General features: G+C 55.0%; 2 protein-coding genes across 4 annotated transcripts; both read left to right on the forward strand.

Annotated features, from left to right (window-relative positions):
* The first annotated feature begins 55 nt into the window (after positions 1 to 55).
* DPP3 (dipeptidyl peptidase 3) lies at positions 56 to 14,104 on the forward strand. The gene is made up of 18 exons (XM_072639195.1): positions 56 to 135; positions 1,198 to 1,472; positions 1,677 to 1,766; positions 1,908 to 2,045; positions 3,393 to 3,467; positions 3,574 to 3,667; positions 8,270 to 8,400; positions 8,499 to 8,629; positions 8,707 to 8,765; positions 9,279 to 9,473; positions 9,860 to 9,972; positions 10,052 to 10,144; positions 10,747 to 10,809; positions 10,968 to 11,092; positions 11,399 to 11,519; positions 11,871 to 12,050; positions 12,582 to 12,744; positions 13,544 to 14,104. The coding sequence occupies exons 2-18, from the start codon at positions 1,203 to 1,205 to the stop codon at positions 13,714 to 13,716; spliced, it is 2,214 nt and encodes a 737-aa protein (XP_072495296.1). The 5' UTR covers positions 56 to 135; positions 1,198 to 1,202; the 3' UTR covers positions 13,717 to 14,104.
* BBS1 (Bardet-Biedl syndrome 1) lies at positions 14,105 to 23,958 on the forward strand. Of its 3 annotated transcripts, XM_072639196.1 has the most exons (17): positions 14,105 to 15,905; positions 16,571 to 16,647; positions 16,807 to 16,841; positions 17,520 to 17,792; positions 18,535 to 18,581; positions 18,666 to 18,704; positions 19,483 to 19,555; positions 19,649 to 19,780; positions 19,895 to 20,001; positions 20,186 to 20,306; positions 20,407 to 20,565; positions 20,683 to 20,752; positions 20,921 to 21,079; positions 21,440 to 21,573; positions 22,570 to 22,704; positions 22,835 to 22,921; positions 23,066 to 23,958. In XM_072639196.1, the coding sequence occupies exons 1-17, from the start codon at positions 15,469 to 15,471 to the stop codon at positions 23,150 to 23,152; spliced, it is 2,172 nt and encodes a 723-aa protein (XP_072495297.1). In that variant the 5' UTR covers positions 14,105 to 15,468; the 3' UTR covers positions 23,153 to 23,958. The 3 variants fall into 3 exon arrangements, with proteins under 3 accessions (XP_072495297.1, XP_072495298.1, XP_072495299.1); XM_072639197.1 differs by lacking the exon at positions 22,570 to 22,704; XM_072639198.1 differs by lacking the exons at positions 22,570 to 22,704; positions 22,835 to 22,921; positions 23,066 to 23,958 and adding an exon at positions 22,059 to 22,223.
* Positions 23,959 to 25,339: the final 1,381 nt, after the last annotated feature.

Consider the following 25,339-nt stretch of genomic DNA (forward strand, 5'->3'; position numbering starts at 1 on the left):
GGCCATGCCGGTCACGGCGAAGGCGGGCACTGATTGGGGGAGGGGCGGGCGTCGCGAGGCCCCAATGAATGAGCAGCCGGAAGCAGGAAGTGAGTGAGGGAGTGAGGGAGTGAGGGAGAGAAGCAGCTGGTGCAGGTGAGGGCACCCTGGCGGGGGGCAGAGGGCGCGGAGCGGGGTGCAGGCGGGAGCGAGGGACCCTCTCTGCACCCCGGCCGGGATCTCCTAGCCCTGGAAGGTTCTCGATCAGGACGGAGCCGGGGGGAGCCCCGTGTGCCGGCACGTGCCAAAACGCAACAGCCCGGGCCCCTGCAGGAGCCCCCCCACTCCCCACCCAGGGAAACTGAGGCCCTGGGGTAGTGCTGGGACGTGGGCTTGGCGGGGCCCTCCAGCCGCCGCAGGGCATCCAGGGCACCGAAGGGCGGGCCAGCATTCATTAAGCGCCAGCTGTGTGCCCAGCCTGCCCACCACGTGACGATCGATCGGAATAGCCCGTGCCCTGGGGGAGCTTAGCCTAATGGGGAGGGGGGAGAAGGGGGGGACCAGAGGGAGAGGGGCTCCGAGCTCCTCCACGCCTTGTCCGGGCAACCTCCCCTGCGGCCGCGCGCGTGGCCCCTTGCCAGACCCTGGGGGAGACGCCAGAGGCTTGACTCGGGAGGATGCCACTTGCCCGGGGGTCAGGGTGGCTCCTGGACCTTCGCCAGGGCCGGGGGCAGGATGGACAAATGCCTTCTCACAGCGGAGGCAGCTCCTGGGTCTGCGGGGGGCCTCAGCCTGCCCCCCAGCTGCTGTCTCCCGCTTTACAGACGAGGAAACTGAGGCAGGCAGGGGCTCCGTGAGAGCCCGACGCTCCTGACCCCCCAAACCCCCCAGCAGCTCATCCCACCCTTCTTGGGCAGTAAACTCACACCCTAGGAACTTCCCCACTTAGAGGAGTCCCTGTGTGCACCATTCCCTCCCCATGCCCACGGTGCCCTCCCCGCCTCGTGCCCCAAACCCTTGTTGCCAGCCCTGAGGCCGCAAGTCTTAATGCTCTTCTCCTTCACATCATGTCCTGGGTGTTTTATGTGGACGTGTGTGTGTGTGTGTGTGTGTGTGTGCGCGGGTGCGCGCGGGTGCGGGTGCGCCGTGTCCTCTGGCCGGAGCAGACCCTTTACAGAGCTTTGCTGACTCGTTTCTGCCCCCGCCTCACCTTGGCAGCCACCATGACGGACCCCCAGTACATCCTCCCCAACGACATCGGCGTCGCCAGCCTCGACTGCCGGGAAGCCTTCGGCCTGCTGTCCCCCACGGAGAGGCTCTACGCGCACCATCTGTCCCGGGCCGCCTGGTACGGGGGTCTGGTTGTGCTTCTGCAGACTTCTCCCGAGTCCCCCCACATCTACACTCTCCTCAGTCGCCTGTTTCGCGCCCAGGATCCTGAGCAGCTCCGGGAGTGTGCCCTGAAGGAGGGTCTCACAGAGGACGAATATCAGGTGTGCCCCACAGCTAGCTCACAGTTAGGCTGCCTCCTGTCCCCACACCAGGGGTCCTCACCACCAGGTCGGCAGCAGCCCTTCCTGTCCTCTACACACACAGACACACGCACACGCACACGCGCGGCCTCCATGCTCTCTGAGCAGAACCCCCAATGCTGCAGGCCTGGCCCTCCTCTCTTGACCAATTTCCTGCCCCCTCAGGCTTTCCTGGTCTACACTGCTGGGATCTACGCCAACATGGGGAACTACAAGTCTTTTGGGGACACCAAGTTCATCCCCAACTTACCCAAGGTGAGGCAGGAAGTGGAGAGGAAGACTGGGGGGAGGTTGGGGGATTCCCCTGACCTGGCTTTTGGGGAGGGACTGTGAGCATGCACATCTGAACTCGAACCTCTTTTTTCTTCCCCCACCTCCCACCTACCTCATGTGCAGGAGAAGCTGGAACGGTTGGTGTTGGGGAGCCGAGCTGCCCAAGAGCAGCCAGAAGTGATTGAGGGGCTCTGGCAGATCTGTGGGAGCCTCATGTTCTCCCTGGAGCCCCAGCAGCGTCATCTGGGCCTGGGAAGCGAGGTGAGAGCCTGCATTGGAGAGATGCCATGCCATTGGGCCGGGAGCCAGCAGGCCTGGATTCATGCCCCAGGTCCACCGTAGACTGTGTGTGTCTGTGTCTCTACGCGCTCACACGCATGTCTATGAGAGAAGCCATGTCTAGTTGGGACAAGACACCACAATGCCGTAGAAGCGCTCGGGATGCGAATCCCACCGCGATCTCTTTCTCTGTCAGAAGAGAGGGGTGGACGAGGTCAGGGGTCTTCCTCTGGCCTGTTTCCTGGGCCCCTGCTCACTGTCACATCTGGTAGTTCGTGTGATAATTGAAGGAGATGCTCAGTTTCCCTGAAGATGAGTGAAAACAGAGATGCTAGGTGTTTGTTCACAGGGTCCAGGCGAAGGTCTCCAGAGTCCAAAGTCCACTCCTTCTAGGGGATAGTGGAACTGGAGGGGAGAGAAGCCCAGCAGGGGATGCTCTCCTTCCTTTCTGGGTGATTCTATGGCTGGGAGCCTAAGAGGGAGGGGGAGAGTATAAGGATGTGCTGGGCGGGGTCCAGGAGGAGGACCAGAGGATGAAGGGGACTGGACATTTGAGTTGAAGACGTCCAGGAGAGAGAGAGGAAAGCAGCAGCAGCTGCAGGGCCACTGGTAGGGATATGGAAAGAGGAGGACCTGAGTTCAAGTCCTGCCTCTGACATTAGATGCATGACTATAGGCAAGGCCCTTAATTTGTATGAGCCTCAGAATCCTCACACGTTTGCAGTCCTCTGTAACTGGGGGCAGCAGGAAGGCTCACATGGAACACGTGAGGCATGAGCTGAGCTCTGAAGGAAAGTGGAAATTCCAAGTGATAGAGGTGAAGAAGGCAAGCCTTCTAGACACAGGAGACAAAGGCACAGAGGTGGGAGATGGACATTTCAGGGGATTTAATTTAGCTGAACTTTGACCTTGACCCAGGAGCAATAGGGGGCTACTGCATCATTTTGATTGAAAGGGAAGTATGGTCAGATCTATACTTTAGGAAGATTGCTTTCCCATCTCCTCTAGAGCAGGAGGGGATCTTGGTTCCCTAAGTCTTTCCACCTCCTGCCTCCATGCCTTTGCCTGGGCTATTCCCCTTCCTCCCCAGTTTCCTTCAGAGCTCAGTGGAGATGCTCTCTGCTATGGGATGCCCTTTCTGTCCCCCAGGATGTTAGTTCACCTTACTTGTACCCTGTTGTATCTTCCCTCCACCCCACCCTGCCCCCAGGCCCTCCTGCAGAATGTTGGCTCCTTGTGGGCAGGGACATTTTTCTTGTCTTTGGCTCTAACATGGCCACAGGGGCCCCTCACGGGTGTGGCTGTTGATGGTGGACCCTTTCCCTGTAGGGCACCACCACGTATTTCTCTGAGAACTGTACCTTGGAGGATGCCAAGCTGGCCCAGAACTTCTTGGATTCCCAGGTAGGAGGCCTGGGAAGGCGGAAGCCCACACTGTAGATGAGGGTATGGGGATGGGTAGGGCCTCTTCCTCTCTCCCCACAGATGCACACCTCCTGCTCTCTTCCAGAATCTCAGTGCCTACAACACAAGGCTCTTCAAGGGAACAGATGCAGATGGGAAGCCGTGCTTTGAGGTGCGCCTGGCCTCTATCCTTGGAGAAGGTGAGCCCCAGGCTGGTTCCCGGGAGGGGTGTGGGGAGGAGCTCTGGGAAGCTGGCCCTTGGAGCAGAGATGCGTCTGCTTCTTTTTTTTTTTTTAATTTATTTATTTAACTTTTAACATTCATTTTCACAAAATTTTGGGTTCCAAATTTTCTCCCCATTTGTCCCCTACCCCTACCCCAGAACACCAGGCATTCTAATTGCCCCTATCACCAATCTGCCCTCTCTTCTATCATCCCTCCCTTCCCTTGTCCCCATCTTCTCTTTTGTCCTGTAGGGCCAGATAACTTTCTATACCCCATTGCCTGTATTTCTTATTTCCTAGTGGCAAGAACGTTACTCGACAGTTGTTCCTAAAACTTTGACTTCCAACTTCTCTTCATCCCTCCCTCCCCACCCATTCCCTTTGGGAAGCAAGCAATTCAATACAGGCTTTATCTGTGGAATTTTGCAAATGACTTCCATGATGGTCGTGTTGTGTAAGACTAACTATATTTCCCTCCATCCTATCCTGCCCCCCATTGCTTCTATTCTCTCTTTCGATCCTGTCCCTCCCCAAGAGTGTTGACTTCAAATTGCTCCCTCCTCCCATTGCCCTCCCTTCCATCATCCCCCCCACCCCGCTTATCCCCTTATCCCCCACTTTCCTGTATTGTAAGATAGGTTTTCATACCAAAATGAGTGTGCATTTTATTCCTTCCTTTAGTGGAATGTGATGAGAGTAGACTTCATGTTTTTCTCTCACCTCCCCTCTTTATCCCTCCACTAATGAGTCTTTTGCTTGCCTCTTTTATGAGAGATAATTTGCCCCATTCCATTTCTCCCTTTCTCCTCCCAATATACTTCTCTCTCACCCCTTAATTTCATTTTTTAAAGATATGATCCCATCCTATTCAGTTCACTCTGTGCTCTCTGTCTCTATGTGTGTGTGTGTGTGTGCATGTGTGTGTGTGTGTGTGTGTGTGTGTGTGTGTGTGTGTGTGTGTGTGTGTGTGTGTAATCCCACCCACGACCCAGATACTGAATAGTTTCAAGAGTTACAAATATTGTCTTTCCATGTAGGAATGTAAACAGTTCAACTTGAGTAAGTCCCTTATGATTTGTCTTTGCTGTTTACCTTTTCATGCTTCTCTTCATTCTTGTGTTTGAAAGTCAAATTTTCTTTTCAGCTCCGGTCTTTTCATCAAGAATGCTTGAAAGTCCTCTATTTCATTGAAAGACCAGTTTTTCCCCTGAAGTATTATAGTCAGTTTTGCTGGGTAGGTGATTCTTGGTTTTAGTCCTAGTTCCTTTGACTTCTGGAATATCCTATTCCACGCCCTTCGATCCCTTAATGTGGAAGCTGCTAGAACTTGTGTTATCCTGATTGTATTTCCACAATACTTGAATTGTTTCTTTCTGGCTGCTTGCAATATTTTCTCCTTGACCAGGGAACTCTGGAATTTGGCCACAATGTTCCTAGGAGTTTCTCTTTTGGGATCTCTTTCAGGCGGTGATCGGTGGATTCTTTCAATATTTATTTTGCCCTCTGGTTCTAGAATCTCAGGGCAGTTTTCCTTGATAATTTCGTGAAAGATGATGTCTAGGCTGTTTTTTTGATCATAGCTTTCAGGTAGTCCCATAATTTTTAAATTGTCTCTCCTGGATCTATTCTCCAGGTCAGTTGTTTTTCCAATGAGATATTTCACATTATCTTCCATTTTTTCATTCTTTTGGTTTTGTTTTGTGATTTCTTGCTTTCTCATAAAGTCATTGGCCTCCATCTGTTCCATTCTAATTTTGAAAGAACTATTTTCTTCAGTGAGCTTTTGGACCTCCTTTTCCATTTGGCTAATTCTGCTTTTGAAAGCATTCTTCTCCTCATTGGCTTTTTGAACCTCTTTTGCCGGTTAAGTTAGGCTATTTTTCAAGGTGTTATTTTCTTCAGCATTTTTTTGGGTCTTTTTTAGCAAGGTGTTGACCTGCTTTTCATGCTTTTCTTGCATTTCTCTCATTTCTCTTCCCAGTTTTTCCTCCACCTCTCTAACTTGATTTTCAAAATCCTTTTTGAGCTCTTCCATGGTCTGAGCCCATTGAATATTTATTGTGGGTGTTTGGGATACAGAAGCCTTGATCTCTGTGTCTTTCCCTTATGGTAAGCATTGTTCTTCCTCATCTGAAGGGAAGGGAGGAGATATCTGTTCACCAAGATAGTAACCTTCTATGGTCTTATTTTTTTATCCCTTTTCTGGGCATTTTCTCAGCCAGAGACTTGACTTCTGAGTGTCCTTTCCACCCCCACCTCACCTCCAGATCTGCTCAGCCCGCGCTTGGGGTCTGAGATTCAAATGCTGCTTCCCAGCCTCAGGGCTTTGGGTGGGGGGCGGGGCTGCTATTCAGTGTGAGATTAAGTTCAGGAGCTCAGGTGGGGGCAGGACCGCCTCTCAGTCTCAGTTCCCTCAGGGGGTTTTTGCGGAGCCCTTCAACAATGAATCTGGATTCCTGCCTTCTTGGGGAGCCCCTATCTGCTGCTACCTCCCGAGGGGGCCTGAGTTATGGAGACACGCCCACTCCCCTCTTGGCAAGCCAAAAAGACTCTGTCACTGACCTTTGGTGCCTGTGGGTGGAGGGACCTACTCGGCTGCTGGAGATTCCATCACTGAAACCTGCTTGAATCCGCCCGTGCTGGGCGGCCAAGGCAGGGCTGGGCTCTGCTCCGGTCCGGTGCGCAACAGACCTTTCGCATCGGTTTTTCAGGTCTCTCTGGAACAGAAATCTCCTCCACTCTGTTGTTCTGTGGCTTCTGCTGCTCCAGAATTTGTTGGGAGTTTTTCTTTTTTTTTTTTTTTTTAATTTTTTTATTTTTTTTTTAATGTTTAACAATCACTGCCATACAATTGCGATTTTATCCCTCCCCACCCACCCCCCACTACCTCCCTCCCTCCCCACGACTGCATACAATTCTGTATAGATTCTACATATACTTTCCTATTGAGTATATTTTCACTATCGTCATGCTATGTAGTCAGACTAAGATAAATGAAAGAAATCGTATAACAAATCAGAACATGAAACACAAACACATACCCATACACAAACATGATCTGTTACATTATGTGAGTGACTTCCATATTTCTCTCTCTGAGTGTGGCAGGCATTTTGCCTTGAGATCCTCCATTGGGATTTTTTTTTTTTTTTTGGTAAGAAGTTCTTGCGTTATTACAAAAATCCAAGTCTACCAGAAAAAACTCTCACACACTGTGGTTGTTGCTGTGCATAAAGTTCTCCTGGTTCTGCTCCTTTCACTCAGCATCAGGTCATATAAGTCCTTCCAGGCCTCTCTGAAGTCTTCTTGTTCATCATTTCTTATGGCACAATAGTACTCCATTACATTCATATACCATAATTTATTCAGCCATTCCCCAATTGATGGACATCCCCTTGACTTCCAGTTTTTGGCAACTACATAGAGTGCTGCTATAAATATTTTTGTACATGTGGGACCCTTTCCCATTTTTATGATCTCTTGGGGATATAGTCCTAGTAGCGATATTGCTGGGTCAAAGGATATGCACATTTTTGTAGCCCTTTGGGCATAGTTCCAAATTGCTCTCCAGAATGGTTGGATGCGCTCACAGCTCCACCAACAATGAATTAGTGTTCCAACTCTCCCACATCCTCTCCAGCATTTATCATTTTCTTGTTCTGTCATGTTTGCCAATCTTATAGGTGTGATGTGGTACCTCAGAGTTGTTTTGATTTGCATCTCTCTAACCAATAGTGATTTAGAGCATTTTTTCATATGATTATAGATAGCTTTAATTTCTTCCTCTGAAAATTGCCTGTTCATATCCTTTGACCATTTATCAATTGGGGAAGGGAGTTTTTCTTTACAGATATTTTATGGGCCATGGGTTTGGAGCTAGCATATGTGTACCTTTCTACTCTGCCATCTTGGCTCCTCCCCCTGATGGGTCTGCTTCTTGACCTGGGAGATGAGTACCAGGAGTAAGGGGGATGTTGGTAAGAGGCTGTGGAGGCCTGTAGTCAGGAAACATGTTTGGAGCTGTGTAGGCCCAGGACGGAGGGGGTGCTTCCCCCACCTTCGTAGCTTTCTTCCACATGATTCCCCTGTACGCTGTAAAGCTGTTATTTTACACATACCCCTTCATCTCCCACCTCCTGTCCTTTGTCCTGCCTGTGCCTCAGCTCAAGCAATCCCCTCCTCCGGAAGCCTCTTCCATCCCCCCTCCCCAGGCTAGTGCCTCCCTCCAAGATTACTGTATACTTGTGTCCCTCCCGTGGCCTTGGTGTATCCATGTGAATATGCATGTTCTTTCTCCTCCATTAGAAAGTCAGCCGCTTGAGGACAGGCCTGATTCTCTTTTGTCTCTGTGTCCTGAACACTAATGAGTGAAAAAGCACTTAGTGTGTCCCATGCCCAGTACACAGTAGTTGCTTGCTGATGATTCACCAGCTTTTTGCTTTTCACTTCACTGGGCCCCCTGTGCTTCTCCAATCACAGGAGGATTCTAGGAAGTGGGGTCTCTGTGAGGGCAAGGACATACCACCAGCTCTGCACACAGTAGGTGCTTTTTTCATCTCTGATTTCCATTCCCTGTAGAGGTCACCTCGGACTCATGCATGACACCAAAGCTGAAGAGCTATGAGTTTGAGGGCTGCCAGTTCCAGGTGACCCGGGGAGACTACTCCCCCCTCCTCCAGAAGGTGGTAGAGCACCTGGAGAAAGCCAAGGTAGTGTCCCATGGGGATGGGAGAGGGCAGGGCCTGGAGGGAGCCAAGGCACCTGCCAGGAGGCAGCCAGGACCCCTGTGGCCTCGGTTCTCCCATAGGCCTACACAGCCAACAGCCACCAGGAGCAGATGCTGAGTCAGTACATTGAGAGCTTCACGCAGGGCTCCATAGAGGCCCACAAGCAGGGCTCTAGACACTGGATCCAGGATAAGGGCCCCATCGTTGAGAGGTGAGAGGGGTGGGTGCCCAGGCTCCCTGGCGCGAGGCCCACCCATGCCCAGCTCCATTGTTGCCTTCTCTCCCCAGCTACATTGGCTTCATCGAGAGTTACCGAGACCCCTTTGGCTCCCGGGGAGAGTTTGAAGGTATCTCCTTACTGTGCCCCGGGCTTGTGGTCATGATCCAGAAAGGACTATTGGGCCCTCTGCTGAAAAGTGTCCCAGGCCAGACCCCAGGCCCCTCGCTAAGTGCCAGGGAGGCAGAGGAATGTCAGAACACAGGCCTGTCCTCAGGGAGCTCCCAGTCCAGTGGGGGTAGGGGCCCGTTCGCAAACCCCTCCGTGTGGAAGATCTATGCCATAGAAACTGGCACCGAGAGGTTATCCTGGGGCCACAGGGTCAGTTCAGAGAGGCCTTGGGGAGCATCTAGGCCAGTGGAGTAAACCAAGGCCCAGGGAGGGAACAGGAGCCATCCAGCCACCTAGGCTCTGCCTCCAGCCATCAGCACACCCCCTGCTGTGACCCTTACCTGCCCCATCTTGGGAAATAGAGGTGCCCCAATGCTGGACAGGTGGGTAAGGCCCTCACCAGGGTGAGACGTGCAGAAAGTGAGGGGGTGGGGATTCCAGCACCCCCAGCCCTCCCTTCCTGGGCCCTCAGGCTTTGTAGCTGTGGTAAACAAGTCCATGAGCGCCAAGTTTGAACGCCTAGTGGAGAGCGCTGAGCAGTTGTTGAAGGAGCTGCCCTGGCCCCCTGCCTTTGAGAAGGACAAATTCCTCACCCCTGACTTCACCTCCCTCGATGTGCTCACCTTTGCCGGCTCCGGGATCCCTGCTGGCATCAACATCCCCAACTGTGAGTGGTCCCCTGGGCAGGATGCCCCTCCCTGGCATCCCCAACCCTGGGGGAGGATGGGGTATGGGGGCACAGGAGCCCCAGGGGAGGAGAGAGCATGGAGGCACAGGAGTACTGGGGGTGCCAATGTCTTGAGCCTCAGCTTCCTTGTAAAGGGAGGGGCCAGGCTGGTGCTGTCCATCTAGGGGTTTGTGTCCTGGTGCCTAGAGCCTAGTGTTGTTCTGTGACCTTTCTCCCTGCACTCCCAGTCCCTACTGGCTCCTGAGCTCAGAGACTGCTCTGCCTTCCGCTTTGTTCTTCTAGCACCTGCCCCATAGCTGGTGTCCCCCCCCTCCCTCTCCCTCTGCTGTGTCCCTGTCCCCACCCTGTGATGCTGCTTCCTCTAGATGATGATCTGCGGCAGCAGGATGGCTTTAAGAATGTGTCTTTGGGCAACGTGCTGGCTGTGGCCTATGCCACCCAGCGTGAGAAGCTCACCTTCCTGGGAGAAGAGGACAAGGTGAGGGAGGGTGGTGTAGGGGGCAGGGCCAGGAGCGAGGAGGAGAGTACTGGGGAGACCTGACTCTCCACCTTTACAGGACCTCTACATCCGCTGGAAAGGGCCATCCTTCGAAGTTCAGGTGGCGCTGCACGAGCTGCTGGGTCATGGCAGCGGGAAGCTCTTTGTGCAGGTGAGGGGTGGGTGGCCCTGGATGCTCAGGGGATCGTGATATGTTGTGTATGTGGGTACTTTTTCTCCACAAGTGCAGGTAGCAGCCCATTTCCCCCTTCTCATTTTGTGCAATCTCCTATCCTGTAAACCCCCAGACAAGTGGTGTCTGATGTCCCAGGGAACACACCAGGGGGTTAGGCCCCCAAAGGTTAGTCATGAACCCAAGGAAGATCCACAGTGGCCTCTGTCTCACCTACTTCTACTTCCCTTGTGCCTCCGTGGTGAGGGTGGGGGCGCAGGAGATAGGACCGCGTGTGTCTGGAGAAGGGGAGAGTCTGGAAACATCATGAAAGATTATGGTGCAGAGATGCCAGTGGGGGGCTGCAGTTTAGGAGTGTCACATGCTCTTTGGATCTCTTGGTTCTGCTTAACTGTTTTTGTTTGTTTCAAGGGAGGGCTAAGTGACGAAACCAAAGGCTAATAGAACGGATTTAGAAAGAAGGGAGGACCCTCTCATTGAGGCCTCCTGCCCAGAGCCTGTCCTGCAGGCCTTGGATTTGGGACACTGGACATACCTGGGTGTAGGGATGCCATCCTTCTGTCCAATGCTTCTTCCTGTAGGATGAGAAGGGATCTTTCAACTTTGACCAGAATACTGTGACGAACCCAGAAACAGGGGAGCAGGTAAGAGCCAGGCAGGGGTTACCCTGAGACCCAAGGGAAGGGGAAGTGGGGAATCCTGGAGAGTTCCCCACTGACTGGAGGGGAACTGGGGACGGGGGAGCGGCTGAGCAAGCTTTCCGGGCGACCAGCTGCCTGTACCATCCCCCACCCCACTCCAGATCAGGAGCTGGTACCGGAGTGGAGAGACCTGGGACAGCAAATTCAGTACCATTGCATCCAGTTATGAGGAGTGCCGGGCTGAGAGTGTGGGGCTCTACCTCTGTCTCCACCCCCGCGTCCTGGAGTAAGGATGGGCCGGGCCAGGACTACAAGGGGTGCAGACTAGAGGCAGGGCCAGGGGGTTTGGGGCTCAGACCAGGCCGGTGAGGGGTGTGGGCCAGAGGATTCAGGGGCCCAGACCAGGCCTGTGAGTGATGCGGGTTACAGGCAGGGCCAGGGGGGTTGGGGGCCCAGACCAGGCCTGGGAGGAGTACAGGCCAGAGGCAGGGCCAGGGGGATCGGGTGTCCAGATCAGGCCTATGAGTGTTGTGGGTCAGAGGCAGGGCCAGGGGACTCCGGGGCCGACTGAGCCCTCACATGTTTCCCCCAGGATCTTCGGGCTGGATGGGCCTGATGCTGAGGATGTGATATATGTGAACTGGCTGAACATGGTGCGTGCAGGACTTCTCGGCCTGGAGTTCTACACCCCAGAGACATCCAGCTGGAGACAGGTAGCGGGGAGTATAGTTGTGTACGGTGGGGTGTTGGTGTAAAAATATGTGTGTATGGTGTGTGTAGTGGGAAGGGGAGCACAGTGACTTTAGGCCAGGCCAGGGTGGTGGGAGGCAGAGGGGTCGGGGGAAGGAGGGTGTCCATGCTTGAGAACTGTTGGCCCAGGGTCTCTGGCTGCCTCATTGAGCTCCCCACCTATGGCTGCCCACACACTCTGCTCCTCCATGGTCCCTTGGCCATCTGCCACCCCATCCCTTCCCACCACTGGTGGTCCAGGCTGATGGAGAGAAGGTGGGAAGAAGGGCAGTGGGCCCTTGACAGGGGCCTGAACAGAATCCTTGTTGCTGCAGGCACACATGCAGGCCCGCTTTGTGATCCTGAGGGTCCTGCTGGAAGCTGGGGAGGGACTGGTCACAGTTGTCTCCACCACTGGCTCCGACGGGCGCCCGGATGCCCGGGTCCGTCTGGATCGGCACAAGATCCGCTCAGTTGGCAAGCCCGCCCTGGAGCGGTTCCTGCGACGACTCCAGGTAAGCAAAGGCTCCCTCTGCTCTCTGCACTTCTGTGACCCTCCTACCTCTGTCCCCCTTCCCTTCTTTCTTCTCTGCTCTTTGCCCATTACTTGAACCTCAAGCCAGAAGCCACCCAGAAGGGAGGAGAAGGCACTGGCCTAGGCTGCACAGCTGGGCTGACTTGGGGCCCTTTCCAGCCTTTCTTCAGACACAGGTCAACATCTCATCTCCCTCTTTCACCCTTTTGCCTAGGCTGTCCCCCTGACCTGGAATGCCCTCCCTCCTCCCCTCTGCCTCTCAGAATCCCTAGGATTGGCTTAAGGTCTGCCTTTCATGATGGCCCAGCTGCCAGGGCCCTCCCCCCAAATCACCTGGCATCTGTTTGGTGGCACAGACAATGCTGTCTTTTGTTCCCAGTGCTTCCCACAGTTCCTGGCATGAGTCACTGCTCAATAAATGCTTGTTGCCTTCAATTGAGACTTCTTTTCCTGATCTGCACCCCAATTTCCTCATTTGTAAACTGGAAGCACCTTTTCCTCCCATCCCCAGGTGCTGAAATCAACAGGAGATGTGGCCGCTGGGCGGGCACTGTACCAGGGATACTCTACTGTCACTGACTCTGCCCCTGAAAACTTCCTTGCCCTCCGAGAGACGGTGCTGCTGCGGAAGGAGGCCCGTAAGCTGATTGTGCAGCCGAACACCTGTCTTGAAGGTAGTGTCCTTCGGGGCGGGGCCAACACCAGGGGCAGAGCCTGTGGACTGCCCTGGAGTCACTGAGTGCTTGGCAGCTTTGGATGGAGGGAGGGAGGTGCAGGTGCCCAGATGGATAGATCCTCCTAGAAGTTTCCCCAAGGACAGGCCAGATAGAGGAGGGGCCCACCAGGCTGGTCAAGGCCGACACCCCCTTTTGCACAGGCCCCCAGGGCCCAAAGGAGAGAATGAGATATGTAGGTGGAGCCGTGGCTGTGTGCCAGGTGTGCTGAGAGCTGGGGATGGGACCCGGAGCCCATGCAGGGGCATCCCCTTGCTCTGCAGCCTCCCTAACTGGGTCTAGGGGTGGGCCTCCAGGGAAGACAGACCCAGCCCACCTTTCCATGGTTCCACTGTTCCTGGTTCTGTCCCTCCCCAAGTGCTGGCCTGTGGGGCTGCCATCCTCCTTAAGCTGATAGGCACGCACTTGGGGTGAGTTATCTATGTAGCCTCTGTCCTGTGCAGTTCACAGGCCCATAGGCCTAGAGTGCAGAGGTCCTGGGGGGTCGACTATGTTTCCACCAATCCACAAACTGAGTCCTGGACAGCTGATGGAGTGGGGTATGCCCAGAGTCACACAGTTCCTGACTCTCAGGTCCAGGCTCTTCCTGTTCCACTGCTTCTCCTTTGTCAGGACAAAGGTGTTGGTAGTCTTGCTCCTGAGGCTCGCTGGGACATCTTCAAGGGGACTTTGGGCCAGGTGCGATGCAGGCAGGCAGGCAGACATAATCTCCACTGAGGATGCTCTCCTCTCTCTGTAGGCTCTCAGGTGCATCTCCTTGAGTATGACGCCTCAGCCGCTGGCCTCATCCGTTCCTTCTCTGAACGCTTCCCTGAGGATGGGCCCAAGCTAGAGGAGGTGCTCACAGGACTGGCCAAGGCAGATGCCCATTTCTGGAGGGGCCCCAAAGAAGTGCCAGCCCTCCAGGCCTGAAGGAGGTCCCAGAAGCTCTGTCCCACCTGCTCACCTCACTCAAGCCCCCGCCTCCCTCCCTCCTTCTGTAGGGGTTTGAGGAGGGACGTGGGCTGGGACTCGTACCCTGGATGTGATCGGGGCAGGGGGTGGCAGCAGGCACAGCTTGGTCACCAGAGCTGACAGCCATCCATCCCCCTCCATCTCCACACAAGGATCAGGCCAGAGTGGCCCATGAGGAGGACAGCACATCTAGGACACTCAGGGGCTGTCTAGGGACCCTGGCCCAGATCTCTTCTCTCAGAGCCAGTTCCCTCTTCTGTGCCAGGGATGGTGCCACCTGCCTACCTCTCACAGGGTTGTTGTGAGGAAAGTGGTGTATAACCTTTAAAGAGCTATCAAAATGGGAGCGCTGATGGTCCAGCTTCCTTTTCCCCACATGTGTCCTGGGCACCACAACATCCTGTGGATTGGTGATGGTGGTGGGGGCCGTGGCATTCTATGGTTTGATGGGGGGGCATGGCATCCTGTGGTTTGGTGGGGGGGCCATGGCATCTTGGGATTTGGTGGTGGTCAACATGGCATCCTGTGGATTGGTAGGGGGGCATGAGATCCTGTGGTTTGGGAGGGCCATGGCATCCTGGGGTTTGGTTGGGGGGACCATGGCATTCTGTGGTTTGGGGGGGCATGGCATCCTCTGGTTTGGTGGTGTGGTAGGGCATGGAATTTTGTGGTTGGGGGGGCATGGCATCCTGTGGATTGGTAGGGGGCACAGGATCCTGTGGTTTAGGGGGGACAAGTAGCATGGCATCCTGTGGTTTGGGGGGTTGCATGGCATCCTGTGGTTTGGTGGTGGTGGCCCCAACATCCTGTGGTTTAGACCACTTTCTCCAAGTGTAACCAGTGAGTCTTAAGGGGGGGAGGGCAGCACAGCACTTAGAGATGAGAGGGACTCTGGGATGTAGAACATAGAATGTCAGAACTGGAAGGTTAAGTCAGCAAGTATTTATTAAGTACCTACTCTGTGCAGGCACCATGCTCAGCTCCAGGGACAAGGACAGCCCCTGCCCTCCAGGTGCTGCCAGCCTAACGGGGAGACAACAGGCCGACAACTACATACAGACAAGCTACATCCAGGATAAATGGGAGATAATCAACGGGGAAGGCTGTAGGATTAAAGGGGAGGCAGAAAAGGCTTCCTAGAAGCCAGATTTTAGCTGGGCCATGAAGGAGGCTGAGAGATGACCATAAAGACAGTTCCAGGCTTGGGGAGCTGGGAAACCAGCCTCCTGAGGACATCGAGGGTCACTGGAGAGAAAACTCTGGGAAGAGAGTCCTGCGTGAGAAGACTGGAAAGGGGCCGGCCAAGCAAAGGGTTTACACTGGACCCTGGAGGGCAGAGGGAGCCAGGGAATTTGATTGATTAGAGGGATGGCCTGATCAGAAGTACTTTGTACTTTGTTCTGAGCTCAGGGAAGAATGTGTTGGAAGGAGATAAGGTAGGCAGAGGGCGCCTGGGAACACAGCCCACTGAATGACAGCTGGGAGGGACCTTAACACTTAGAACAGAGGATCTCTGACCTGAGAAGGGCCTAAAGGCTTAGAACATAGGATGCCAGAGCTTAGAAGGCATAGAACGTAGGCTCTCAGAGCTGAGGACCTTAATGCTTAGAACTTAGGATGTCGGAGCTGGGACCTTACAATTTAGAATATTAGAGCTAGCAGGGCCCTTAAAAAGGAGAGTGCTGGGATAGGCCCCACATAGAAGGTGGCATGTCAGAGCTGGGGAAGCCCTTCCACCTTAGAACCCATAATATTAGCGGGGGAGGGGCCTCAACACTTGGAACATTGGCAGGCGTGGAGAGCTGGAAGGGCCCGGGGCTCAGGGCCGCCCCGGATCTCAGAATGGTGAAGAGCCTCCTGCCCACCGAGACCCGAGAAGGAGCTCGGGCCGGGTCTGGCCCCTGGAGCCAAGAGGGCAATTTTTGCGCAGGCGCATCCTGCCGAGCCAGCCGGCGGCTCTGCGGCTGCGCAGAGCGGTCCCCGAGGTTCCGCCCCGAATCTTGGCGCGCTGCTTCCGGCGCCTTCGGACTGCTTTGGGAAGGCTCCGGGGCGGGGCGGAGCCGAGCGGGGAGGATGCGCCCGTTGTCCGGGGTTACGGTGGATAAGATGGCGGCGAGCGGGGACTCGGCTGGCGGCCGCATTGAAAGGTGACCTCCCTGCCCCGCAGCGGTGCCCACCCCGAGCCCCCCAGCGGCGGACTCTCCCCCCCCGGGCCCCGCCCCGCCCCGCCCCCTGCTTAGTTACCCCAAAGCCGGGGGTGGGCGGGGCCAGGGCGGAGGGGGCGGGGCGGGGCCTCCAGCACCCGCTGGGGCCGCAATGGGAGCACCTGTGTCCCGGGGTGTTGTGGGGATCAGCGCCGGCCTAGAACTGCTACATTGTAGCAACTCGGGCGCGCCGAGAACTTCAACAATGTAGCCAGGAGAAGTCTCTGCGGGTTGGAGGCGGAACGTGGGCGCCTAGAACATTAACTAGCGTTACCACATCAGCACATCGGAAGTAGAACATTAGAACGTTGGAGCCTTAGAACGTTACAGTGCGGAGAGTTCTAGGCCAGAATGTAGAGCCTGCAGAAGGTTGGCCACTTTGCATGTGACTGCTGACCATCACCCTGAGCTCCTCCTCCACATGCTGAATCCCCCCTGCTTTCTCCCCCTTGTTGGCTCTCCGCAGCCATCAGTAAGCCCTGCTCCTTCGACGGTCCCCATCCCCACCTCTGCCCCCTCCCAGTGATGCTACCCTACCAACTCCACACTGTGTTTGGGGTCCTTTCCCTGCCCTCTGTGAGAGCCCCTTTCATCCTTCCTCTCTCTAGTACTGAAGTCAATTCCAAATGGCTGGATGCCCACTATGACCCCATGGCCAACATCCACACTTTCTCTGCATGTCTCGGTGAGTCTCTGCTTGCCTTAGCCATCCCTGGAAAACTGGGCAGAAGGGTGCCTTTCATCAGGAGCACAGCTTGGCTCTGGGGCTCTGCCCTTCTGAGCCTGCCCATGCGGGCATCTCTCTCCCTGCCCCCATCCTTATGAACCACTCTGTGTTTTCTAGCACTTGCAGATCTCCATGGGGATGGCGAGTACAAGGTGAGCGGCTCTTGGGAGGACCTACCGCCCAGCCTCTCGCTTCGCCTGCTTGATAAGCATTTGCCCGATGCAGGGTTAGCCCAAGGCTCCTTGGAAGGCGCTGAAGAAACTGCAGAAATGTCAGGGGAACCAGGGTCCTGAGCCCACTCAGAATCACTAGAATTGAGGAACTTCAGCACAGGAAGGAAGCCCAGTAGTCATTTAGTCCGGGCCCTTGGCAAAAACTAGATTTAGAGAGAGCTTCCCAGCAGGGTGAACCTGGGTCACAAAATTGAGAACCATTAGACTGTGACCCTGCAAGGGTCATTGAATTGAGAGAAGCCAGGCCTTCTGACTTGCCCAGCCCACCCCATATGCTCAAGGTTTTAAGCTGGGAAACTGAAAGGGATTCCCTTAAGGATGTTTCCCTCCCCTTATGGGTAAAAAGCTCTGAAACTCAGTCTTCCCCTCCCCTACCATAGCCCCTGTTGGAGCCTTGAAGGGAGCCTGAGTGAGTGAATGAATGAAAATGCATTTCTTCAGCACCGTGCTAAGGAAACAGAGAAGTCAGACAGTACCTGTCCTTCAGGAACTCGCACTGTGCCAGGGAAGGTTTCAGCTGCCAGTCAGAAGGAAACCTCCCTTTGTTCTTAGGGGGCAGTGGTAAGCATTTTTATTCCTTGATTATTTTGCTTGTAGCTGGTTGTGGGGGACCTAGGCCCTAACTGTCGGCAGCCGAGACTAAAGGTGCTTAAGGGACCATCGGTGTTGACTGAGAGCCCACTGCCCGCCCTGCCATCGGCTGCCACTGCCTTTCTCATGGAGCCCCACGAGCCTCGGACCCCAGCATTGGCACTGGCCTCTGGACCCTGTGTGTACGTCTACAAGAACCTTCGGCCCTACTTCAAATTCAGCCTGCCTCCCCTGCCTCCTAATCCCCTGGAACAGGATCTCTGGAATCAAGCCAAGGAGGTGGGTGGGAGACAGCGGAAGCAGGTGGATTGGGGGTGGTGGTATAAAGGTCCCAGAGAACAACCTAGAGAAAAATTATGGTTCTGGGGGAAAAGAAGCTGGAACTGAAGGAGGAAGGGGATCCTAGCTCAGGGGGGCATTCGTACCTGATATGACAGTATCACAGGGGGCCCACCGAAGAAGAGGCCAGAGCATCCTTATCAGGGTTTCCCTAAAAGCAGATTCTTCCTCTTTCTCCCCTCCATCCACAGCCCTCAGCTTCTGATCCCACTGATGCTGGTTCTTTGCCTTGGTTTTTCTCACAGCCTGCCTTTTCCAGCAGCATAGCTATTGAGGAGGGTGTGGCAGGGGCTTGGTTGTGTCCTTTGGAGGGCTGAGGGACACTCCTTAGCTGGCGCTTAGCTCAGTTCTACAGTGGAGATATTAGGAAAGGGGAGAAAGTTTTTGCATCTTAAGAAGAGTGAGTGCTTTGGATGGAAAAAGTAGAGACGTAGAGAGGGATGAGAGGAAGCCTGTGAGGAAAAGTGAGTGAACAGAAGAGGGGTTGTAAAGGAGGAGGATAAAGCTACTGGATGGGGCAAGGCCATGATTTGGGAGGTTGGGATCACACCAGGGAGGACTGGGATAGAGCAGGGTAGAGTGCTTATGGACAGAAGGCCTGCATTGTGTTGTGGGAGTTGTGAGTGGTTGGGCTGCTAAGAGATCAGCCCTGAGCTATAGAGTCTTCTCCCTCTTGGCACAGGACCGGATTGACCCTTTGACCCTAAAGGAGATGCTGGAGGAAATCAGGTGAGAAGTCTCTCCCTGTCACTGTCTTTCTGCTCCTGATCTTTGTTCTTTCACCCAAGTGATTTGAGCGTCCTCTCCTTACAGGGAGAAGGCTGAGGTGCCTCTGTCTTCACAGTCCCTCAGGTAAGGCTCCTTCACAGAGCCAACAACCAACCCTTGAAGAGCTCCTATGTGTGCGGAACCCTGAGCTCCACTTTAGGGTCAATGAAGCTTAGATATCACAGAATTAGGGCACTGACCATGACCTCAGTGGCCCTCCTGACCTGCCCATCCATGAAATGAATCCCCACTTTGGCGAGTCCCACTGGTGGCTGTCCCACCCATGGTTGGAGACAGCATGTGCCCCCCACCTACATGGAGGAGAAGCAGTGGCACATATGACCATTATCTGGGAGTGTCAGGTAGTGGAAAGAGTGCCATGCTTGCACTTGGGAGACTTGTGGTCCAGTTCTGCCCCTACACTAATCCCCTAGCCTCAGTGAGACCCAGCTCCAGCATGTAAACCCCAAATTGTCCTGTCGGTGACATCTGTTGTTGTCTAAATGCCTGAGATTACACAAAAAATACCATCAGAGATGCACAATGAGGTCCCTCTGAGGAGGGAGGTGATTTCCAACCCCCTAGATCCAGAAAGACTCCAGGAGGGAGGAGCCCCTCCCTGTACTCAGAGCTGTCCTTTGTCCAGTTCTGGGGGGAGGAAAGCAGGGCCTGGCAGCAAGAGGACAAGGGGGAAGGAGGCACAGAGCTCATGGGGAAGGGAGCTCAGAGGCCATCCGGAGAGGGCATGGCCTTGGCCTCCTCCCAGGTGGGGGGAAGGAAGAGTGCCCACCGCCTCCAAGACCTCCAGTGGGGAGTGTGTCCTCTGTAGAGCCAGGGTATCTGAGAGGTATTTGCTATTTAGGTTCTTACATCTGGAACTGGGAGAGATGGAAGCCTTTGTCGCTCAACACAAGACTCAGCCCATCACGCGACAGGTATAGACAGTGGGGGGAGGGCAACTCTTCACATCCCTCCGACCTGGCCCTGCCCAGCTCTGGGCAGATGGCTTATGGCTCCTTGGCCCCTAGACAGTCATCACAACCATGACCATCCTGAAGAAGAACTTGGCTGATGAGGATGCTGTGTCCTGCCTGGTGCTGGGCACTGAGAACCGGGAGCTCCTAGTGCTGGACCCTGAGGCATTCACTGTCCTGACGAAGGTCAGCCAAGCCCCCTGCCTCAGGAAGGGATCAACTGGGGGGTAGGTGAGGAAGGGCATGGATGGGGCAGGCCCACCAGGAGCCAGGCAGGACATTTGGCTCCTTTCCATCCAGATGAATCTGCCCAGCGTCCCTGTGTTTCTGGAAGTGTCAGGGCAGTTTGACGTGGATTTCTGGCTCACAGCTGCCTGCCGGGATGGTAACATCTACATCCTGAGAAGGTGCCAGGGTTTATTTGGGGATAGGGGAATGTCAGGGCCTAGGAACTGGTTCTGGATCCCAGTATGTGTCTAAGCAGGGGTAGGAGGGCGGCTGAGAGCAAGCCTTGGACAAGAGACTGGAAGAAACATGGGAGTTGAGGGAGGGTCCTTCTGGCCCAGAAGTCTGATGTCCCTTTTCCCACAGGGACTCTAAGCGCCCTAAATATTGCATTGAGCTGAGTGCCCAGCCTGTAGGGCTCGTCCGGATCCACAAGACCCTAGTGGTGGGCAGCACCCAGGACATGCTTCACAGCTTCACCCACAAGGTGCTGGTCTCCTTTCATGTCTTGCCTTCCCGCCATGCCTGCATTCTAACCTCATCCAATATCCAGCCTCAGACTTTCTGACTCCCTGGCTCACCCACAGGGGAAGAAGCTGTGGACAATACCCATGCCAGCGCCCATCCTGACAATGAGTCTCTTGGAGCAGCGTTCCCGGGGTCTGCAGGCTGTCATGGCTGGATTGGCCAATGGGGAGATGCGCATTTACCGAGATAAGGCCCTTCTCAACATCATCCGTACTCCTGTGAGCCCTCAGAGTTCAGGGGAGTGGGAGTGCCCCCAGCCTGGGTTTTTCTCCTAACGTCTCACACCTGCTCTCTCCCCTCCTCCTCCCTCAACTGTTCTTGGTGTCTTCCCCCAGGACGCTGTGACCAGCCTCTGCTTTGGCCGCTATGGACGAGAAGATAATACGCTTATCATGACAACCCGAGGTGAGGGCAGAGCATGACCTGAGGCCATGAGTGTTCAGAAGCAGCAGTGGGGAGGGGGTGAGCCCCATAAAGCAGGATTTCAAAGTGTCCAGATCTGGGCTAATGGGCGAGGTCACTGTTATCCCTCCCCTTACCCCAGGCAGTTCTGGCCCTCTCCCTCTCCACTAGGTGGGGGCCTGGTTATCAAGATTCTGAAGCGAATGGCAGTATTTGGGGAAGGGGCTGGAGAGGCAGGCCCCCCCCTAGCCCAAGCCCTGAGGCTCAACGTGCCTCGAAAGACCAGACTCTACGTGGACCAGACTTTGCGGGAGCGAGAGGCCGGCACCGGTAAGGCTCAAGGCCCAGGTTCGTCCCTCTGTTGATGTAGACATTTTAACAGTCATAGGTTTGGGGGAGAGTCAGGGCACGTTCAGTGCTCTGCTAGCCCCCACCTCTGTCTGCCTTCTCCTGACTCCTTTTCACCCTTGGCCCATATTCTTGGTGTCTGGAAGCTGCCCTGATTCTGCCACCCTCTGGGTCCCATTCAATTCCTCCCAGAATCCCCCCAAAGCAGCTTCCTTGGGCATCCTGATGCCACCCACCCCTTTGTGCCCCAGCCTTGGGCATCCTGATGCCATTCCACCCCCTTGTGCTCTGGCCTTGGACATCCTGATTCCATCCTACCTCCATGTGCCCTTCCTTCTGCAGCCATGCACCGAGCCTTCCAGATGGACCTCTATCTGCTCCGGCTCAGGGCAGCTCGTGCCTATGTGCAGGCTCTGGAGTCCAGCCTGAACCCTGTATCCACTACCCTCCGGGAGCCCCTCAAGCTACATGCTGTGGTGAACACAGTTGGGAAAGGGGGTGGATTTGAGGAGAGAGGTCAGTAAAAAATTAGCAAGGGGGTCTGAGGCCCCCTCCCTCCAAGTCTGCCCCAGTGCTTCCCCAAGGAAGGGGGAAAGGCCCCCAGCCTGCCAGGTCCTGCCACTGGGTAGGTTTCACCCTCTGAAGGACTCACTGTCTGATGTGGAGCCTGACATGGCAGTCACCAAGAGCTCTGTAAGTGAAGGCCCATTTTGGTCATAAGGAAGAGGAAATGACTGTCCTCTTCGGGTATGTGGCTCAGAAGGTCCCAGGCAGCCATTGGGGAGAGAGCATACACTGGACCAAAAATCACAAGAAATGCTGTGTGACCTTAGGACAGAGCCTCATCTGTAAAGTGGGCAAAATCCAGTCTTCCCTGCCTACCTTTCTAGGGCATGATGATCAGCTGGGAGGAGAGGGGGAGGAGGGCATACTTGGTCATGTTTAAAATTTGAAATGCTAGCCTGGAAGTCACAAAGACCACAGCTAACCCATCCTGGCTATGTGACCCGGGGCAAGTCCTTGGACTTCCGGGTGTGGTCCTGTTCTGGTGGAGTGAGGTCCTAGAAATCCCATGTTTATCCGCGAGAAGTTCCTGGGGGTGCACAGGGGCAATGAAAGCTGGAAATTCAGGTGGATTGAGAGCAACTGAGGATCAGGGGTCACCTGGGCAGCCAGCTAAGAGGGACAATGTCTGAAAATGGGGGCAGAGGCACGAGGACAGGGAGAGAAGTCACGAAGAAATTGGCTCAGCTTTTGTTCAAGGAAACACTTCCTGAGGTGCAGCCCCACCCACCCACCCCAGGAGGTAATGAGCCCCTCGCCCAATCCCCTGATGTCTTCATCCTTCCTAGGGCATCATGGGCGTGGCTCAAAGTCTGGATTAGACTCAATGCCCCTACTCAGGGGTGGTGCCAGGGGTGGGTCTCACTTGGTCCTGAGTCCCCAGTTTAAGAGCTTTGTGCCTCCTCCAGGTTCAGGGCTTGGGGCCCACCTTCAAGTTGACCCTTCACCTCCAGAATACATCTGCTATCCGCCCTGCCTTGGGCCTGCTGGTCTCCTTCCTTTACAACGAGTCCCTCTATGCCCTACCCCGGGCCTTCTTCAAGGTGGGAGCCCTACCTTCCCAGGGCCCACTGGAGACTTCCACCTCCAGTTCTCCTTACTCATGCTTTTGGGAGCCCCCAGGTACCATCTGACCAGGAACTACCACCATACATAATCTCTCCCCTACCCTAGGTTCCCATGTTAGTACCAGGCCTCAGCTACCCCATGGAGACCTTTGTGGAGTGTCTTAGTGATAAAGGCATTTCAGACATCATCAAGGTGGGTCACCCCTGGGGCAGGCCGGGTACCTCTGGGCATTGGGTCTCAGGTGGGGCCTAGGAGAGGAGACTTGGGGTCTCTGAAAATGGTGGCTAACTCACCAGCTGCTGGGCCCCCCCTCTCCCATCCTCCCCTCCCACTCAGGTGCTGGTGCTTCGTGAGGGTCAGAGCGCACCCCTGCTGAGTGCCCACATCAACATGCCTGTGAGCGAGGGGCTGGTAGCTGCCTGAGCCCAGGACCAGCCGGGAGCAAGCACTAGCTAGGCATCGACCTTTGTGTAGAGGCAGCAAGTGAAAGCCAGCCCTGTGAGGAGCTCTGGAGGCAGTGGACATCAAGCCCCCCCAGCTCAGGGCAGTTCCTCCTGGAAGTGTGGGGAGGATCTCACCTCCCAGAACATCTCCCCCTCCCTGTAAGACCTGGTGAATGTCACCATTAAACAAGCGAGGAGTCTCCAGGCAGCCTGGCCTCCTCTCTCAGGATACCAGCTTCAGTAGGCTTCCACTTCTAGACCTCCTGCCTGCGTGTCCCTTCCCCATTCTGGGCTTTGCCAGGATAACCTGAGGCCCCTTATGGCTATACACAGGTGATCCTGTGATGGCTCCCATGGGCTGACCTCTGGAAGCCTCAGGGCCCCCTGCCTACTCCAGGCTGAGCCTTGTTCCAGCCAAGCCCTGTGGGGAAGAAGAGACCGCAGCATGGAGCTTTTTCCTTAGCCTTGGCATCAAACAGCAAGCATCTATTAGGCATCTGCTGTGTGCCAGGAACAGGGCAAAGTCCAAGGCAAGAGCACGCAGCCCCATGCCCGCCTGCCCACCAATTCTCAGGAACTGCCCCTGAATCAGGCCTCAGCTAAGGGGTCTCCCATGGCAGGGATGCTGCCAGGAAAGGCAGGGGTCCCATGAACAGAGGAGAGGAAGCCCAGCACAGGCTGCCCCTGAGTGGGGCCTCCCTCTCTAGAAAGGCAGAGCTTTAAACCAGGTAGACTGGACAACCAGACAACAATGCAATAAAGCCCTGGCATGGTACCACCAGAAAAGTGCGTGTGCTTTGTGAGCTCACCGTCGATTCGGGGCTCACAACTGGAGGTAGCTAGGGGCGCCACAGGATGCAGAATGCTGGGCCTGGAGTCAGGAAGTCACTTGCTATGAGACCCTGGGTAAGTCAGTTAATGTCTCTGTCAAATGGGGATACCATCTCCTACATGCCAGGGTCATGAAGATCAACTGAGATTGGTGAAGCAATTCACAAACCTTCAAGTGCTCTCTAAATGTGAGCTTTAATGATCCTCTCTAAATGTCTCTCACCCCACATCTACCCAGTGCAGTGCAAAGAGTCATTCCCTAGGTCTGAATGTCAGGTCTGCTCACCCCCTTTGTGAACCTCAGTGAGTGAGTTAGAGGGCCTCTGAGGGTTCACAATTCTATGATCCCAAGTCAATAGTAACCCAGGATCCCTGGACCCCAACCTCCCTTGTCTGGCTCAAGAACCCTCATCCAGAGCCTCAAGGCTACACAGAGAGGGGTCACTGGGTGAAGAGAGATCTGGGAAGACCCAGTGAAGAACCTCCCTCCACCAATTCTAACTGATAAGGCCTGTCAGGCCTACAGAGGGGGCTAGGTACACCGAAAAATTAAATGGGAATCCAGGCTCCTCCTCCAAAATACCAGAGAACATTTGACTGCCTGACCTGGGGGGCCAAGGGAAGGTTTGAGAAGGAGCTAGGGAATTGAGGGCTGAAGTCCTGCCTGTCCACCCTCCCTCCCAGACTTGGGGGGCAAGCTGCCCTGCCAGGGGAGGCCTGGTCTCCACAGTGGAGGTCATTCCAGTACAAGCCACAGCCAACAGAAGGGTGGCAGGTCTGGCCCCCCTCATCTCCCTGCTCCCCCCTCAAGCTGCTGCTCCACTTCTAAGCTTAGGGAGGTGCAGACCTTTAATGGAAAGGAAGACCAGCCAGAAGCCCCTTTGGCCATCACCATACTGATGGGGAAGCTGAGGCCAGGGTTGTGGATGGATATAGACACTGGGCCTCAAAGCCAAGACATAAGGGAGCCAGCCCTGGCCTGGGCAGAATAAGAGCCCTGCATCCATCTCAGCAGCCCGAAGGTGCGAGGACAGGTTCTCCAGATCATCCCCAAGTGTTTTTCTCCTCAGAATCCCATTAACAAACAGTTATTCCCACTGGACAAATGAGGCAATGCTCCCAGTGAGAGTGAGTTCTGAAGTCAGGAGAGCCCCTGCTCCAGGAGCTGTGTGACCCTGGCCCAGTCCCTTGACCTCTCTGAACCCATTTTCTCAGCAGTAAATTGGAAGGAACAAAAGTCATGGCAAAGATCGCCCTGTACCTTGGCTGTGTAGGTCTTGCCCCTACCACCCAGACCCCCTCCCCAGGATCTGCTTTCTGAACACAGAGCATGGGG

Source organism: Notamacropus eugenii, chromosome 2, assembly GCF_028372415.1.
Source record: "Notamacropus eugenii isolate mMacEug1 chromosome 2, mMacEug1.pri_v2, whole genome shotgun sequence".
NCBI classification, from domain to species: Eukaryota; Metazoa; Chordata; class Mammalia; order Diprotodontia; family Macropodidae; genus Notamacropus; species Notamacropus eugenii.

Excerpts from the sequence above, each read along its gene's own strand:
- DPP3 (XM_072639195.1), top strand. The coding sequence starts at position 1,203 with ATGACGGACCCCCAGTACATCCTCCCCAACGACATCGGCGTCGCCAGC. Across the intron at positions 8,630-8,706 it reads AAGGGCCCCATCGTTGAGAG|CTACATTGGCTTCATCGAGA; the intron begins GTGAGAGGGGTG and ends TTCTCTCCCCAG. Across the intron at positions 10,810-10,967 it reads ACCCAGAAACAGGGGAGCAG|ATCAGGAGCTGGTACCGGAG; the intron begins GTAAGAGCCAGG and ends ACCCCACTCCAG.
- BBS1 (XM_072639196.1), top strand. The coding sequence starts at position 15,469 with ATGTCAGAGCTGGGGAAGCCCTTCCACCTTAGAACCCATAATATTAGC. Across the intron at positions 18,582-18,665 it reads GAGATGCTGGAGGAAATCAG|GGAGAAGGCTGAGGTGCCTC; the intron begins GTGAGAAGTCTC and ends CTCTCCTTACAG. Across the intron at positions 21,574-22,569 it reads CCCTCAAGCTACATGCTGTG|GTTCAGGGCTTGGGGCCCAC; the intron begins GTGAACACAGTT and ends TGCCTCCTCCAG.